Source organism: Aptenodytes patagonicus, chromosome 4, assembly GCF_965638725.1.
Source record: "Aptenodytes patagonicus chromosome 4, bAptPat1.pri.cur, whole genome shotgun sequence".
Classification (NCBI taxonomy): Eukaryota; Metazoa; Chordata; class Aves; order Sphenisciformes; family Spheniscidae; genus Aptenodytes; species Aptenodytes patagonicus.
In genome coordinates, this window is record NC_134952.1 from 1,053,866 (window position 1) to 1,073,001 (window position 19,136).

Here is a 19,136-nt window from a genome sequence, read left to right on the forward strand (position 1 = left end):
ATAAGGAAAAATCAGTTCATTTAAAAGGTTTATTAGCAGCTATATTACAATAAGCCTAAGACATCCAAATGAAAGCTGAAGAATTTATCATCCTGGGCAGCAGCATCCTGATGGGAGCAATTCCCAGCACTTTTTGAGCAAGCCTTATTTCCATCACCTCTCCCGACACGGCCGTCCTGTCCAGACCCCCGTGCTCCTCCACATCCTTTCCCACACGTGGTATGCCAAAGCAGGCACACAACCCAGTTTATTAGTCTGAGGTCTATCCGCACTGTCTCACCTCCAAAGCTGGCACGTCCGCGGGAGACCGGTGCACCAGGCAGCGCCTTCCTTTAAACAACTTCACAGTCTACATAATTAAAACCAGTAGAAGCAAGACCAGTGAAAATTACAGCACTGAATGCCTGCAGTCCAGGGTGAATAAAAGAAGTTTAACGGCACCGCTTTTCCCAGCTACAATACAATGAGCGTAACAGCAATTACTAATGGCTCAAAAGAAAGAGCAAGGGGTGCTTATGCCTCAACTTGGCACTGCACTTTCCCTAGGCTTTTTAAAGCCTTGTGAATTATACCGTCTATCACGACGGTTGGAAGATAAAGGATTTATTTCAAGAAACATCTCTGGATTTCAAGTGTTTAAAAAGGTCTAAAAGGCAACCGCACAAAAAGCTGATCCGGCATACGGTTGCCCTGTAGTTAAACTTTTGATTTTATGATGCAGCCATGTCCACAGAACATGCTGGATACGCTACTGGGGATACCGCAGTCCCTGTGGCCATTAGTCATACATATGCTGAAATAAAAAAGGCCCATGATTTAGCAGTTTCATTTTTGAGGTCATAAAAAGAATTCAGAGGAATACCCATTTATTAATAAAGTTCCTATGGAGTATAAGTTTTAAGTGCAGACTTAAAGGCACAGAATTCCTCTTAAATAAACAGAGAAACCTTCCCCAGAAAGCCAGGAAATGTTAGAATAAGAAGTTCTTTTATGATAATAAGCACATTTGCACTCAAATTATGTGATGTGGGAAGAAGGAGAGTTAAAGCACAAGGAAGTACAAAGACCTCAAACAACGTGCACTGGGGAACAGAAACATGCTTACATCTGCACATACCCCTATCACCACCTCCCCAACGTGGCCCATATGCGCTGTTGGCCTCCAGTCCACCCCTACAGACGTCCTCGGCGATGCCTTCCTCTGCTTTTCCCATCAAGCGGCTGCCCCATCTACCCCGACCCAAGACGCTAAACCCAAACTTGTCCGGCTGCCACGGCCTCTCTGTTCCCACACCCACCAGGAAGCCGAGGGATCACATTTAACCTCAAGCTCCTGGCTTGACAATTTGCTTCAGGAGCCACTTCAAAAAAATGTTTCCAGTTCTCAAAATCATTCACATCTCCTTCTCTCCCCAGTTTTCATCCCTGCTGCAAGCAGCAGGGCATCCTACAGCCGTGAGAGACCTCGCTGGGTATCGCTTCGGTTCCTGCAGGTGAGCTCCAGCCTGAACGTGCAAAGCAGGGGACGAAAGACGGTGACAGACCCATGCACAAAGCCACCACACTGGCTCTGGCTAAGCGGCATTGGGAAATCTCACATCTCATCTTCAAAACCCATCACGATCGCTGCTGAGTCAAGAAAAGAGCGGGTGGATTGAGCTTTCAAATGCAGACACTTCACCAGGATTTGTCTCAAAAATCTTCCAAATTAAACAATAAGTGTCAAGTGATTAGTCCAGTCACCATCGAGATGGCGTTCAACACGCTGTTAAGAAAACAGTTTTCAGGGCCAAGTTTTAATGAAAAAGTAGTGAGTTATTAAAGATTTGTCTGCAATTTTAAGCCAGTGCAAAACAAAAACCTTCTTACCAGTTTTCTCAAATAAGTTTTCAAAGAGGTTAAGCAAAAGATGCTGAGGGTAAGTGACCAACAGGAGTCACTACTATTTATCCATCTCTTTCTTGGCAGTGGGGAAGAGGACAGGTGTAAACACATTATAAGCTTCTAACAATAAACATTTTTACCAAGGCACTTGAAGGCATCTCAGAGCTCACGCAGGTCTAACAGCGACACCTCTCTTCAATAACCAGAGGACGTTAATCATCTCTAAACTGCGCCACAGCATCCCACTCCACCGCGCCTCCTTTGTGAGCCTCCTCCCCAAGACCTGCAAGCTGAGACTGTAGCTGGCCATCAGACTTCTAAACAGTCCCAGAAGATGTATTTCCTTTCATAATACTTTACTATAACAAGTAGACAAGCAGCAGTATCAAAGATTAAGAAGGTCTTGTTACTGAATTTTACTAGAAAATAAGTTTCTGCTTTACAAAGCTGCCCAGAAGGGGAACACACCATCCCCTTATCCCCACCTCTGTTGTGTAAATAGTCACCGCATACCCAGCCACCAGACTGACCTTTTCAAAAGGCTCTCCTGCCTGCATCCAAGACTATAAAATCTCCTTCCTTTTAATGAACAACATTATTTTTACTTTTTGTGCTTGTTAAAGAAAACCTTCGGAATAAGAGACACTGCTTAAACCAGCGGGAAGTTCAGATCTCAGGGTGCTTTTGGAAGTCCTGGGGCACGTCGATAAAATACGGCCCCCGCGGAGCAAGCGGATGCAGGGATCTTCCGAACACTACACGTAAGCCCAGACTTGGCACCGGCGGATCCAGCCCATGTGGCAGGGGAGACAGTCTTACACGGGGCTCCCATGACCTTTGGAGAGCATCAACTGCTGCCGGAGCACTGACACCCAGCAGAAGGATGTTCCCCTGCACGGTACATCCAGAGAAAGGCAGTAAAATCTAATTTACTCTAAAATACGGATACAAAGCAAAAACAATTTCCATATGCACTGCAAAAGATTACATAAAGTTAAAAAATGTCAGGGATGAGGATAATTAAGAACACTACGCAAACTGCATTTTTAAACATTTTTCTGGGCCATCAAAAGGCCACCGGGCAGTATCTGGAGACCGAGAAAATGTCCTTCTCCCCCCTGCTGCGCAGGGAACCGCTCGCTCATGTGGCTTGGGGTGGTGTGCATGTGTTTGCATTTAAAGTGAAGCACAGGGAGGGGACAGGATTTCCCAATAACGCTGAAATCGCTGCATGCCACGTCTCTACTTATCACCATCATTTCAAATAAACTGCCTGACAAAAAACCCTCGTGTTTTCACAGCTCAGTTAAAGCCACCCAGCGGGAGACTCCTGCCTGTGCAGAGCGGGTGCCAGAGCCGGCGCAGCCTCACAGGGACACGGTCCCTCCCCGGGGGGCTGCTCACGGCAGGACACCCCCCCCCCACTGCAGGGCACAGGAACCAGCCTCACCTTGTGTTTCTGGACGGGCATTGCCAGTAAAGCAATACTGCACTGCCGAGGTGTGTTTGCTGTGATGTGCAACCTTTGCAGACCAAGCTCTCTGCTGCTCTCCTCACCACCCATTGCCTCCCCTTCACCCACCTCGATTCTGCAAACTCACTAACACATCCACGCATTTCTCACGTGTTTCTGGGGCACAAACCATCAGCCCGAAGCTGCGTTGTATCCGCCCACTGTCCTCCACAGCCAGGAATCACGGACCCTCTAACTCTCCATTGCCCACGTAATCCCATCACTACCATCATCTTTTTAGAGAAATCCTGAAAGAGTTCAACAGGATAAACTTCACAGAGAGGAGCAGAGGCACGAAGCGAGCATTCCTGGGCAGGACGATAGTTGCTGTTGCAAAACACCATCCTGGGATCCAAAAACCAAGGGAAGTGCTTGAAACCGCACTTGCGGCGAGCCAAGGAAACAGGCTCCACGTGCCGGCAAGCTGAGTGCACCCAGTTTTTATCATGGCCATCGTGCAGAGAAGCAGGCAGGGTAGCTTGCACGTGAGCCAGCTTTTTTTAAAAATGCAAGCTTTCAATTTAGTCTGCAAAAAATTACATGGTAGCATTTTTATTACAATACCAATGTATTCAAAATTACTTTAAAATTCAAAAACAACCAACAGACAACTCAGGACTCATCACCAACACGTAGCTACTTCTCTGTATTCCTAGTAAAAATGCACGTTGAGATTCGGTTACAGTTGTAAGAACAAACCAGTAGCACAGAGCAAACTATGCAAAGAAACTTGCATCCTCAAACCAATCATCATAAATCTGGGGAACTCAAGGTCAGAATTAAATTTAAATCCAGACATACCTAAAATATTGAAACACACAGCTGGGTGCTCAACAGCCTTAGCATGGCCCTGTAATCATGCAGCACAGCATCCCAGCAGTCACAGGGAATGCCTATTAGCAGCTGTCATCTCCAAGTAATTGGGGGTAAAAAAAAAATAAATCTCCTCCTCCACTTCTCATCCACAAGATTTTTTTTTTCTTTCTAAGGCCAGCTGCATTTTGCTCCTGTGCTACTGAACATTTTTATATCAGAGAAAAGCGTATCGGTACAGTGGGAGTTGCACATACCCACGTGCTATTTAGGCACCTTTGTCCAAGCTATTTGCAGGCACGAGAAGCCACGTTAAACAGGAGAGGAGGTGTGAGGGACGCTACGCCCTGACCGCTGTACGTGAGCGGTTCTCAGTCAGCTCTGACCTGCAGGGATAGCGTGTGAAGCGAGGGAAGTCATCCAAACCCTAGATCTGAATCACTGATTTCAGAGACGTAGTTGCCTTTCTACAGAGCTGCTGGTAATCCGTGCTCCAAAGTGCTTCACCTTCTCCAGCTGACGGTCAGAATGGTCCTACCAAAATCAGATCAGCATTTTAGTTGTGCACATCATTGTGCAATGTTTTGCCTCATTTTTTAAGTGTACGTATATGCTCACATCACCAGGTTGATATTTTCTGCCACTGCAGGAAAATATACTTACACAACTGCTCAGAAATGACAGACACATTGATATCTGTTGGCAAGAAGAATAAACATCACCTTGAAAAAGCACAGCGGAAACAACAACCCATTCAAACTCATACCAGATCACCACCTATTAAACATCAGCTTTGACAACACATCAAAGTGATGCTAAAAAAAAAAAATAATAATAATAATAATGCTGGTTTGCCTCCATCTATGCGAGAGGCACGCTGAACGTTTTGGCTGTCCTGACAAACTTGATCCGATAATGGCTTTTGGATGGGTTACTCTTGGCCCCCTGCGTAGCAGCATTCACTGCACTTACCCTGGACACTTTGCATGCAGCACCATCCTAAGTGACCTCCTCCACATGCCGTGCATATTTCAGACGTTAAGCTAGATAATAAAACCACATACCGGATATCAGCAAGTGTTAATAAGATGTAATTCATTCCTGGCAAGCCCAGAACTCAGATCTTTTTTTTAAAAAAAAAAAAACCACACTAACAAAAACAAAACACACAAGCAGGTTCACAGGGCCAAAGTCCAAAAGGAGTTCAAATGCGCACAGCTACTTTCATCTGCTCAAGCGCTGTGTAATTAAGAACAATATTTGGAACGCAGCAAATTCCCCCAGAACCATAGGTAATAAAATTCAGATTTAAAAAAAAAAAAACACAAGGAAAGGAGTCAATGAGAGCTCATCATTTGTACAGCGAGACTATAAGGTTTCTCCGCGTGCTCTGAGATCCCTCCGGTTCCCGCATACGGCTGACCTGGGGAACGTCTCACTTGACTTCACCCCACCACGGGCTTCCTCTCCAGAAGAGGGGCCGGCGAGCTCCCCGCATCCCTGACTGACGGCCAGAAACACGGCAACGGCTCTGAGCGCTCCAAGACAGATCCTTCTGATTATCACAAAATGAAATTTTCAGCTCTTGTCATCATCAGCCTCAGATTTGTAATGTTACAAAAACATGATTTCCTTTCCCCATTGTATCAAGCCCTCTTCCATTCCCGCTGGTGAAATCAAACAATTTTAAAAGAATTTATATGATGCTAATTTAAACCGAATGTATTTAGCTGCCAATCGCAGTTCCCCGACTCTCCCAGGCCTCCTGCCAGCTCCGCTCCGTTCCAGAGTGGCTATCAATCACAGCCAAGAGACTGAGGAAAAAGACCCGGCGATGCAAGAAGCGATACTGGTAATTCTGGCAGTGGAAACCCTGTCCATCGCTTTCGGCAAAACGACGTGAAGTGACCCCACGCAACGGGAGGCTCCGAAAGCTTCAGCTCCTCATCGCTTCTCGTTGGTGAAGCAGCCCATGACACTTTTTGCAGGAATAAACCTAGCACGTTGCTTAAATTCCAACATTGCTTCCAACTCGGCTTTGGCAACTGGAAGTGGCAAGTTGACCTTCCTTCCCCAAGCCACCGTGCAGGAACGGTACACCTTTACTGCTGGAAAGCCGAGTCCAACCTCGTAGGTAACTCTGTTCCCACAAAGCGTGAAGGAACCTCTTCTAGTCTGCACCTTGCTCTCATAAAACAGCAGAAAAGTGGGATTTGGGGGAGACTGAAGATGTATACCTCACTGTATCACCTGCAGGCAAACTAAAAACATCTAACGTTACCCTCTTGGTGCGTCTTGTTTTGACACTCCCTTGCAACAGCCCAAACAGCATCTACGTTGAAGGAAAAGTCTTTTCCGCTCGATTGTTTTTCTGTTGGATACACTGAAATGCTGAAGCTCTGATGCACCCCTAACAGATGCCAGCAGCATCAACAGGCAAAAGAAAAATTTACTGCAACCCAGACCTCAGTTCAGAAATCCTTAGGGTCCAAACTGGCTGGAACTGAGTAGAAGGTGGTGAACGATGAAGAACAACTGCAAGTGTGTAAGGTAGAAAAATACTGAAAGGAGAAGAAACAGAGTGCTTGGCTCAGGTCAAAGCAGGGACTGGAGCGCCGGTTGAGAGGCTATCTGGAGCTGAAGAACAAATAACAAACTTAAGAGAAGCTCAAAACATTAGCAGTTGAAATAAACACTGAGGGACAAAAGGTGAAGAGTAGAGAAAGAGTCTAAAGAACAGAGAGGAGAAAGAAGTGAGAGTTGTTACGGGAAGAAAGAAAACACTCTCTGGAGGTTTCGTTCAGATGCATGGCTGCTTGCCGGCTCAGACCAGGAACTTAGATTATCCAGTATTGCAAAATCAAACACCAAACTCCACCAGAAGGTGGACAACAACAAGGCAAGTAAATGTAGTTCTTCCCCCCAGGTCTTCTCCCAGCTTCTCACTGTTGACAGATCAGGCACTTCTTGAGCCCAAAACAGTCTGTTCAGTTAGCAACCTGCCAGGAACCCAGTAAAAGCACTTACCCAGTTTGTCCTTGAAGCCATGGAAAATTGTGCACGAGGAGCTCCACCGGTCTATCACCCACCGAATGAACAACCAACTTTCCCCCTTATTTCAAGCCTGACTCCTGCTGGTTTCACTCACTGGGCCCCAGTTCTTGTATTTGGTTAGGGCAGGAGCAGCCAGTCCCTACCGACTCCCCAGTGCCTCTCCTGATTTTAACTTTGCTGTAAAAAGCCAGATTTCTTTAGAGCAAGAGACAGAGAATGAACAGAGCTCCAGGCAGGGCGTGAGCTCTCCCCAGGAGCAGCAGAAGGGACAGGAGGGAGGGACGTGAAAATTTCTTCACCGAAAGGGTTGTCAAGCACTGGAAGAGGCTGCCCAGGGAAGTGGTGGAGTCCCCATCCCTGGAGGTGTTTAAAAGACGTGTAGATGAGGCGCTTAGGGACATGGTTTAGTGGTGGACTTGGCAGTGCTAGGTTATCGGTTGGACTCAATGATCTTAGAGGTCTTTTCCAACCTAAATGATTCTATGATTTAAACAGGAAGAAATGCATAAGTACACCATGGATTTGAAAGGAACAGCAAGCACAAAGCTACAAAAAAAATCTCAGTCAGAAGATAGCAAAGGAAGCCATTTGAAATGATGGGGAACTTCCCAAAATTGGTCTGCCTGAGCAGCCAAGGACACGTGGCTGGACGCACACACCTCTCCCCGCCAGGCTCTCCCCACCCATCAAAGCAATCAGCCACGGTGCCAGGAGGTTTAAGTATCCCTCCCAGCATCATGACGACAAAACTGGAAACTACAAGAAGACGCAACATCTGCATCCTCTTATGTCTATAATTGGTAATATCCTTAATAGGATATAAAGAAGTTATTTATTTATTTAAAGTAGCATATTCGCTGCATTAATTGGGCACCAAAAGGCAAATGAAACTCCTATTCCTTTCCAGCCACAGAGCCACAGGAACCAAGGAAGAATCTTTTAAAAAGTTTGGCTGCCATAATGAACAAAAATAGAGTAGTTTTTGTAAACAATTAACTGTTCTAGAAACTGCTGTATCAGGTAAATTCAGCACAATAACACCTGTAGCCATCCCAGACATCACCACAGTGCACATCTGGCTCCACGACAGGATGTCCAGGTCACAGCGTGTTTTCTGCAGATTCAGAAAGACTAGTTTGATTTGACGCAACAACTAACAAAAAAGTTTGCTGAACTCTCAGATGCAGCACGGCATCTCTCCATAGCTCTATTACACAATATAAGGCTTGGTTTGTTTTCCCAAAATACTAGAAAGAGGTTGAGATGTCAGTAAGGCAGCGGATATACTGTAAATTAAATCAATTAACAGAAATCCTCAAGCTAGACCATTTTACAGAAAGGATGGTGTTTGTAAGACAGAAAATCGAACTTGCCTGTACTATACCCGTAAGTATAACAGTGCAATTTTATCATCTTGTGAAAGATTATAGCAAGAGTCCTTCCCATAAATCGACAAGTCCAATCCATCAATCACTATCAGAGGAAGCAGTTTACTGCTCATGAGAGGTAACATTTCATTACTAGTGGATTTGAATTTCTTCAAAGTAGCAAAAGTTCTTTTTAAGAGCCACCGTGAGCAATGCTCCCCGGCTGCGATAAGAAAAACTGTACTGAAACTCAAAACTAGCATATTAAAGAAGAGTGGGGAAAGGCAATTCCATTTTAATACATGCATGGGGATGTTCAATTAATCAGGTTCATCTTTTACAGACATCAACTGCTAGACAAATGCAAGCAAGCCGCAATGAAAGTTTACCCAGTATCTGAAAATCAGTTTTAGATGCAAAAAAAAAATTAAGTTGCAGTCAGTGCATGAACTGCTATTGCTTTACCCAGAACCTGGAAAATCAACACTGGTGTCTCCAGGTCTTCCAGTTGCCACCAGGCACAGCAGCACAAATGCCCCTGTCCTACTAAGCAGAAAATATGAGTTACACATCCCGACTGCACCTCCCAGGCTCTGGGCTAGCAAGAGCCTACAGCAAAATACAGGCAGGAGAAAACGATGACAAAAATGGTCCATCACTTTTCAACAGTATAAAAATCAGAAGGTAACCTCTAGTAGCAACCACAGAATGAAAAATCATTGCTTCACCTAGTAACAAAATTACTTCAATATTTAAAACTAAGTTTACTGCCTTGGGATTGGAAAAATAGCACTTTGTTTAACATAACTGTGAACCACCCTCCTCTTCCAAAAGAGCCTCCACCATGTGTGCACACAGAACAAGTCCTACCTGTTTCATTGCTGTCTCTCCAATCTTGTCAGAGTGCTTACGGATACTCTCCAGGAAATCCTTGAGGTCTGACATGGAAACTTCTTTGATCTCTTCACGCAGCTTTGGAATATTATCCACCATGATCTTGCAGAAGCGGTAGTGGCTCACTTGGGGCAGGTACGTGTGCTCAAGGTGCTCCAGGGTCTTGAGCGCAGGGTAGTGTCTGGGGAAGGCAAGCAAGGCAGATGTGGAAAGAAGAACGGCTCTTTCCATCCCACTTCCCCTCTGAAATGTGCATTAACTGTAAATAATTTAATGTATCGAAGAATCTCAGCTCTGTTCAAAGGAACATAGACCTTAGCATCCAGGTCACCATAAAAGCATCATTTTCCTTTTGAAACAGAGCAGCAGAGAAACACAAAGGTGAGTAGCAGCTCCTTGCTCAGAGCTCTGATGGGCAGACAAGGACCAGCTGGGTCACAAGAGACCAGCATCAGCTGAGCCCAGTAGCTCTCACCCACAGTAAAACCATTTGGGGCACCATATCACACACAGAGTGAAGGAAAAGTTGGCAACCACACATAGTATTGTTAGGTTATGCAAGAAAAAGTGCGGTCCCATGCACACAGAGGAGCACAGAGGCACGATCGCTCATGGGGGAACCCCAGAAAGACCCTGCACTGGTCTCCCCAGGAGAGCCATCAGCCCCGTGGACGGAGGTGACGCCCATCAAGGTGAGAGGGTCTCTGGAGCACCTCATACACCAAGAGGGCCACGTCAGGTATGGGACACGTTATGGGATACAGCATTTGGGGATTGCATCTCTAAGTCTTTTCCTGGGTGAAGGGCTCTCTATTCTGGGTGCATGTGTGTGTGTGTGCATCACCTTCATCCCGACCCGCCAGACAGGGGGACAGGGCGATGCTGTTGGTGTTTGTGAGCGCGGAGTGTTTCTGCCTGCTGATCTGTGTGGCCGGCTCTGCGTGTATACAAGCGTGCGTGCTGTATACGTGCCTGCTGGGAGCACGCACTCAGCCTCCCTCCTGCCTGGACCCGGGGCTACAGCAGACTTGTCTCCGTCACGCTGCCTGATTCAGCAACCCCTAACAGTGAGGTGCCGTAAGACAGAAGCATGGAGATGGGAATATACGATAATATACCACAGACTGATAAATTAGTGTCTAGCACATGTTAATATCCAATATCTGCTACTAGCACGGATATTTGTTATTCTGTTGTAACGATCCTGGACATGAGAGCTCTCTAACTTCTTTCCCCACGCATATCAGGAGTCAGATCCCACCTTTCTCCCAACTGTTCAAATGCTGCTAAGCACCATTAAAAACACTTTCCACTCAAAGTACTTTTTATTTAGACAGAGGTGAAAATCCGGATACCAACCCCAGATTAGGGGTCCAACGGATACATTTTCTACAAAGCCCCTGCCTCTCCAGCAACTACTGTTGTACCACTGGGGTATGTGACCTTTGCAATGCTGAAAATAATTTATTTCCCCACTCCATAAGAAATATACCTTATAAATTTAAGAATGCAAGAACCCCAATCTTTCTCCCCCTATGCACAATGCATGCCTTTATATTTTGGTCATGCCCAATGGCCTTAGGGAAGGTACTGTAAATTTTATCCTACCTTTCTGCATAAAAGCAACCTTCATAGGCTGACAGAAGATGCTAAATGGGAAACTATTCTAAGCAAATCATTTTTCTCAAACGCCCTCCCTCTTTTTCCTTCGGGAAGTGGGAGTCCATAGGATTTGCCTGTTCACTGGAATTCAGGGGCCCTCCTGAATGGCAATGTAAAATGCGAGACCGTCCTCCTCCTGGTCTGACCACAGATCCGGTCAAAGTTTAACAAAAAGTTATCAGGGAACCATCTAGGAAGCATTAGCAGGGTCTATAAAAACATATTTCAGACCAACACCAGGTCACAGTCACCTCTTGGGTGAATTAAGGCAACTTTAGCTGACTATACCCACGGTTAATCCTGGCCACAAGCACCTGCCACTTACACCTTGAATTTTTGGGGGAGAAAAAGTGTTTAGTCAGAAAAATCATATTAGCACCACTGAAAAAAACCTGACACTCATATCCCCATTCAAAACAATTCTTGTCTGAACTCCAGGCAGGTCCACAGGGGAGTTATTTTAACCAGAAGTGGCCTGTCCTGTTCCCAACACCAGAAGTCAAACGGATTAACCCCGTAACCCGGCCGGTGTTTACACTACCGTAAGGTATGAAAGACTATTTGCAATAAAATGCAAACCTCTCTGGAGAGAAACTTAGGAGTGCACAGAAAGCCAGAAATTAAACCAGAGGAATAAACACACGTTGGGGGGGGTGTTATATTTTAGGGCATTGTTTGTTGAACTAGAAGCAGTGAGAAGGTGGCTGGCGGGGGAACAGCACGTGGTCACTGATGGGGTCCCCGGCTGCCTGCCAAAAACAGAGTCTGAAACGCGTGCGGGCAGGGGAAAGCTCGACACTGCTCTTGTGTGAGATGTGCGGAGGCCAGCAATTCCTGCGGCTGAAGTATTGCCGCCTCAGCCCAGATTACATCCCTCACGCTAATGCCTATTATCAGCCACCCAGAGGGGCCGTGTTCTTGCCCAGCTCTGTGCCCCCGGGACCACTGCACCAGTGAAATGGGAGCGCTTGCCGAGTGGGGGAAGCAGCATTTTGATAAAACAGAGTCAGAGCTGGCTTTTGTTTTTTTTTTCCTGGAAATACCCAGGCCCTGCTCAGGTGGGTACAGCTCTACAGAGGCTTCTCAGCTACAAGCAGGATGAAGCATTCTCGTTTCATGGATATGACAAGTGACCCAGGGGTAAAAAAAGATGGCTCCCTCTGGAGCCCTGCAGAACGAGGAGGGATCTCTGAAGGCAGGGGGGTGTTTCTCATCACTTTCCAACAAGCAGCCACATGTGTCCCAGCCACTGGAGAAAAGCTCTTTCTGTCCCTTCCTTAAATTCTGGACAACAGCAGATGAAACGTTTCTCTCCATCTCTTCTCCCTGCTGGTTGCAGAGTCACTCCTCTGGGTCCAGAACATGCTTCGTTCTCCAGCTCCAGCTCCAGTTAATGGCCACAGATGCTACATTTGGCAAAGGCCTGCGTTCGGTTTATAAACATCACACAGCAAACAGCACATAACTCATTTTGTCTACCTTGGGAGAGTTGAGTTTATTCACCCAGAATGCAAAACCTATTACTCCTCTGAGACTGTGTACCCAAGGCTCAGGCTAGTAACCAACCCCCATGCTGGCTATCATGAAATGATATATAAGTGAGACTGGGTGCAGACACAAAAATATTTAATATATTGTGTTGCGTTTGGTGAATGAAGCCATCAAATCCCGACAAAGAAAGAAGGGAGAAAAAAAAAAGCAAGGGTTCAGATTTTTCTTAAATGTGGCTTTCAACTTCTATTTGTTTCAAAATGAACCAATCCAAAAGCGGGGGGGGGGGGGGAGCAATTCTTAGAAGCAAACCCTGGAAACACTATCCAGAGCGAGGGAATCAAGCGGCATGTGGATTTCCTTCCAAAGTTCACAGCACTGTGATCAGCTCCAGCTCCCCACCCCACATCTGTCAACGGATAAGCCCCTCGCTGTTCCTATAAACAGACTAAAAAGAAGTTGGACAAACTATACGCTGCCCTATTCTGTACTGAGCCATCCTGAGAAAGAGAGCGCAAGCTTTGTGAACAGCTAAATAAGCTCCCTATAACTCCTCTGGCCAGCCCAACTTTCAGGAGCAATGCTTATCTGTTTATCCAAGGCTCCCGGGTCCAAGGACCACAGAGATCAGCGGAGGCAGGAGGGGAAATGTAAAAATACGCCCATCCAATTAGTTATCGCCTTGTTTCAAACATCTGGTTTCTTCTGCATTGTTTCTATGATGGATGGCAGGCACAAACCAGGCATCGGATCTGATTGCTCTCCCTGCATGGCATTCAGCTGGAGCCTGCCGTGTTTTCAGCTGACCTCCTTCCAGTAGCTGCTCTTTGCCCGATTTGCCACCCCCAGGGCTACAACGCGCCTCCGAAGTCCCACGCTGCTTAAACAAACCGTCCCCCAGGATCCCAGCCATGCAAATATCCCGGACCATGGTTTCATCCTTCAGCATCGCAACAGAGGCAGGGTGGGAAAAATCCTAGATTTACAGCTCATGATTTCTGAGCCACAAAGTCCTTGTAGTTCAGCTCACTCTTCCGAACAATTATTTCTACCGCAAAATAAGCCGTGTGCCTTCTCACCAACTTCAACCATCCTGCACAACCTTTCTGAGGTGTTTGGCTTCCATGCATGTTCGATTCTCTCAATTATATCAGGTTTTGTATTATGACATTCATAGAATAAATTTAGTTAATAACGCATAAGTCCCAAGTCACGCATTGATTGCATGCATCACAACGGTGAGCTTCCTTGGGAAAAAAGTGAACATCCACCTTAATTAAAAAGCCTAACACAAAACAAAATTAGAGCCCGCTGCAATCCCGGTTCTAGGCTATACTGCGGGAGGCTGAGCAGGACCATGAATATATCAGCCAGAAATCAAGTAAGTTAAGTTGGAAAGGCTGATTTTGAAGTCCTAAGTTTTGAGAACCTCTTTAATTTATCCAGCACCAAACGGGTGCTTTTCAACTTTTCCAATACAAACACCAGTCTATACAAAATTTACCTTTTAGATTTCATTTGCTCTCGCAGTTTGCTGTACATCTCCAGGACTGGAAAGAGAAGGAAAACATACAAGCATTGAGACACGAGCACAAAGCAGAGAGACGTGAATTAAAATAAACAGCTACACAAATAAAGAGCAATTTCAGATTCCTCACCAGGAAGACACAGTGTTAGCTTATCAACCGTCGCTGAAATATTTCTCTGTTGTAATCGGCATTGCTTCAGCTCTTCCATTGCTATTATCAACTTTGGAAAGGGAAAAAAAAAAATTTCACTAAGAACAGTAAACAGACAGAGTAGAGAGGATATAAACCACTTTGCACTTGTCACGACCATCCAAACAGTAGGTTGACAACAAAACCTACTCTGATAACCAGAGAGCTCACCGAGCACTGCAGAGCGCTGCTGAAATAGGGAAGACAGGCAGCTTCGGGTTGTTTAATCGAGTAGCAGAAGCATTCCCTAGCCTAATTTTAAGTAAGCAAGCAGCAAAACCAAAGCCATCAAAATACCAGCCTTGTAGCACGTCCTGTGAATTCCAAAAATGATTTCCCCTTCCCATTTTATTCATCTCTTCCCTACTCCCTCTCCAAGCTTCTCTTTTCAAGTTCTTCTCAAAGACAGGATGTGGCCGCTCGCTCCCAGGGGGATTCTTACCATCACAAACTAACAAGGATTTTTAAATGCTCGGTCTCCCGCAGAAAAACCTGTGCATCTGGACAAGGGCAAAACAAGGGTTGGCCATCGCATACAAAAGAAAACTCTTTGGTTTCTTTTTTTTCAAAGGGGCAGGTCATGGATTTGTCCTCTACAGTACCAACTTAGCTCCACAGTACCAGACAGAGATTGCAAAGTCCTCTTGAAATCCCAGGCTCTTCTACTCTTGGAAGCGAATCCTCCATTCAAGGTAACACAGAGGTATGTTTATTTGACTCAGGAGAGAAGCTGCATCACCTCCTCCCCAAAGGGCATTTTTATCTTTAATCTTTATTAGAATAATTGGTCTGACGCAGTCCAACATGGGGATTTTCTCGTTTGTTTTTCAAATGCAGTGCAGCCGACTGAAATAGTAATGCCTGCATGTACTCTGAGCAAAATGAAGTCTGGGTGTCTGGGAGGGCAGTTAAGAAAGCAAATAGAAAAGCTGCAAAGAGTAGATTTATATGCAATATGGGTAGAGCAATGCAATTCATCAGGAGGAAAGAAAAAGAGGGGAGAAGGACCGCCCCTGGGAGTTCTCACACATCTCCATCTTAGGCACTTGAAAAAACTTCAAGCATCAGTGCCTTCGTGCATGCTCAGCTCTGAAGTCCCCCCCAGTCTGTTAATGTTCCCTTACGACGAAGGGGCAGAATAATGAACATGGTTAGACGCACATCGCTTCCAAGACATGCTCAATCACTTTCTTTCCTCCATGCCTTGATGCCTCTACCCACGCAGCTCAAAAACCACCCTGACTTTAATTGCTGCTGTACTGCACTGTGAAGCGGGAGCCAGGCATTCCAGCTCATATACATGGAATCACAGAATGGTTTAGGTTGGAAGGGACCTTCAAAGATCATCTAGTCCAACCCCCTGCCATGGGCAGGGACATCTTCAACTTGATCAGGTTGCTCAGAGCCCCGTCCAACCTGACCTTGAACACTTCCAGGGATGGGGCATCCACCACCTCTCTGGGCAACCTGGGCCACTGTCTTACCACCCTCATCATTAAAAAAAAAAAAAAAGTCTTCCTTATGTCCAACCTAAATCTACCCTCTTTTAGTTTAAAACCATTGCCCCTTGTCCTGGCACTACAGGCCCCGGTAAAAAGGCTCTCTCCACCTTTTTTATAAGCCCCCTTTAAGTACTGACAGGCTGCAAGAAGGTCTCCCCGGAGCCTTCTCTTCTCCAGACTGAACAACCCCAACTCTCTCAGCCTTTCCTCATAGCAGAGCTGTTCCATCCCCCTGATCATTTTCATGGCCCTCTTCTGGACCCGCTCCAACAGGTCCGTGTCTTTCTTATGCTGAGGGCTCCAGAGCTGGACGCAGTGCTCCAGGTGTGGGGTCTCACCAGAGTGGAATAGAGGGGCAGAATCCCCTCCCTCGACCTGCTGTCCGCGCTGCTTTGGATGCAGTATTGTTATGAATGATCCCATTCACACCACTCAAGGCTGCAGGAGCAAGCCCACAACTTGATTATTGTTGCTTCAAGTCCCTCCTGCTTCCCAGGCTTTGCCTTCCACTAACTTTCAATCTACAAGCAGTAAAAAAGAAAAATCACTTCCCAACACTCTCACACAACTCATCTTTCATGCAAAAAAGCAATGTACGCTTTAATACCAATGCCGTGTACATTATCAGTTAATGCTGAGCAGTTATTGATGCTCAGTGTAATTTGCCTCTAGCGAGCACAGCCAAATAAAGGAAAAGCAAAAAAAAAAAAAAAACCACCACAGAACGAATGAATGTATCGCTTACTTCTTTGCCTTCATTCTGCAGCTTTCGGTTGGTGTCCGTCACTTGATTCTGTGGGAATATTGAGGAAAAAAGACAAAGCATGTCTACATGTAAATCAGGACAATGTTTTTCACAGAAAAGAAACTGTACATAAACACCATCACTTTTCACACAATCTTCTCTTGCATGGCATAAAACTGTTCATTAGCCGATTTAATAGTCATCGCCATTCTGGCACATGGGATGCCAACAGCCACCCAGCAAATACTAAGGATTTTCTTCCCTGCTACTAGAGAAGAGTAAAAGGCACCAGGAGCTAATACTGTTGCATGGCAGCCTCAAAAAGCTGCAGTCTTGGTTGATCAAATTTTGTAGCAGATGCTCACATGGGTTCTCGTCTTAAAAGCTATTTTATGTGAGTGGTAGAGGTAGGACATAAATCTCACGAAATGAAATTTCTCCTTCCCAACACCAAATAGATTGTAATTAGGTTTTAACTCCTTAATATCACAGCAAGAAAAGAACTCTTAAACGTGGGCTTTACATATAAAGTTCAGATATTTTCTTTTAGATCTTCAGGTGCATCTCCCACTGGATCCCTCCTCCCGGCTCCCGTATCCCTTTATAAAAAAGTAGTACATATTTTCTTTACTGAACCATCTTTCTGTATTATCCTATCAAGCTGGGACTCACAGTTCCTAAATTTCCCACTTTCCAAACCTGTAGGTTCCCTAGACTAGCAAGATCACAGCAGTTCAGCTCTTGATGGCTCTAGGCATCAGTTTGACTCAGTAAAGACACACATAAGAACAAAGCTAATTTTTAGACTCATCAGGATAGAAAATAAGCAGCTTACACATAATTTAGACAACAAGCAGAAAGATGACTTTGGAAATTCTCCTGAATAACTCATTCAAGTTCAGACAGGAGGAGGTTTGTAAATAGAGATACCATCTTCTACAAACCAGCTGGGATAGCTGAAAAAAATTACACAAACTTTCAAGTAAACATGCCCAGCTTCAGGTCTTTAGCAAAAGTAGCCAATTATAAAGGTAAATACCAGCAGAGAAGGACTGCTCAGAGTTCAGGTACCTCATCTCAGTCTGAGACTAAAATGCCATAAAACTACTTTTTTTCCCACAGAATACTCTTTTCACAGCTACTAAAGTTGTAAATATTCATTCCAAGGCTCGTCTCTGTAAGATGTCTCAGAGGTTTCTAGTTTTACTCAGGCTTACTGTACAGAGGAAGCTGATGCTGGATTTCAGCCGGCATCATCAAATTTTATGAACTAGTTCCTGTGTGTTTTCAGTTCTGTTCACTCTATAGGCAAAATCAGTAACAGAGCTTGGACGACAGCATGAGCTGCGACACGGAGCTCTCGAAGTACAGTCAGGAGCATAAGATCACACAAACCAACTTAAGATCTTTGTTTCCTGACACTTTTCAACAATTGCAGAAACAAGCTGAATATTTAATGAATTTATCGCTAGTGAAGGAACATCATTTGATGCTCTGCAATTATCCAACAGCACATGGACGGTGCACGGAGCAGCAGCAATAGCAGAGCAAAGCAGGACAAGCTTCAAGGCGGATTCAGAAGGTAACAGCCACCTCTTTCCTTTTTGAGCGCACCATGAGGCAACCAGTTCAGAAAGGAGGGGAGTTTTGTATTAATATATACAAAATTGAGTCAGGATCCAATTTGTTTCCTGCTCGCTATTGAAAGATACCAGGCAACAAAGATTTCCCAGACTGGTCCAAATTTCAACAGGAGGTCTCGCACTGAGAGGTTGGTGTTGCTTCAACGAGCAGAGCCACCCAGCCTCACAGGCTTCCTTTTGTTTTAACGCTGGCCATGCTGGTTTTTAAGCTCACCATGATGCAAGAAGAGGAGTCATCCCACGATCTCCCTGCACACAATTTTTCTACAGCATCTGCATCATATTGCTCCCCCTTCTGCAGTAGCTTCAGCTCTCCTGGCTGCTTGCCCTGTGCAAAAACTGCTCATTTCCTTTATGATGTATTGAGATTTTATGAGCAGGAGCACAGCATCTCTTCCAAAGATTATTTTATTTGCTTATATCCTGAAAATCCTACCAGGAAAAAGGAATCCATGTAGGGTAATTTAAAACTGCTCCTAAAATAATGCCAAGGCTGTACTAGTCTTCTATTAAAATTACATATCAATCCCAGCTAAAGCAAAAAGTAAGAGTATATTCTGCCCTTGCACACTAAGAGTTTTCAGGGGGCGGGGGGGGTTATGTTTTGTTTTGTTCTTAAGGTCTATATCCATACATTGAAAAAAAATAGATGATTATTTATATAGACTCTCTGTAGACACATTGAAGCTTTTCAGACAAGGAGATTTTATAATCTAAGACAGACACACAGCAAGGGGGGACAGACAACAGGTGGACACATGTGAAGAATGAGACGATGGGATCACACAAGGGGCTTACGGGATGCTCAAGTCGTTAGTTCATTCATCTATATATGGAACATGTGGTACGG

The 19,136-nt window shown here is 45.2% G+C and overlaps 1 protein-coding gene across 4 annotated transcripts in view; it reads right to left on the reverse strand.

The window, feature by feature from the left end:
* The window catches only part of EXOC6B (exocyst complex component 6B), a 319,252-nt gene that overhangs the window by 240,783 nt on the left and 59,333 nt on the right, over positions 1-19,136 (reverse strand). For all 4 annotated transcript variants that reach the window (XM_076335628.1, XM_076335627.1, XM_076335626.1 and 1 more), the window contains exons 3-6: positions 16,644-16,691; positions 14,337-14,427; positions 14,183-14,228; positions 9,502-9,706 (exon numbers count right to left, since the gene is read on the reverse strand). In XM_076335628.1, coding sequence (XP_076191743.1) covers positions 9,502-9,706; positions 14,183-14,228; positions 14,337-14,427; positions 16,644-16,691 — 390 coding nt within the window. The remainder of the gene's footprint in view (positions 1-9,501; positions 9,707-14,182; positions 14,229-14,336; positions 14,428-16,643; positions 16,692-19,136) is intronic.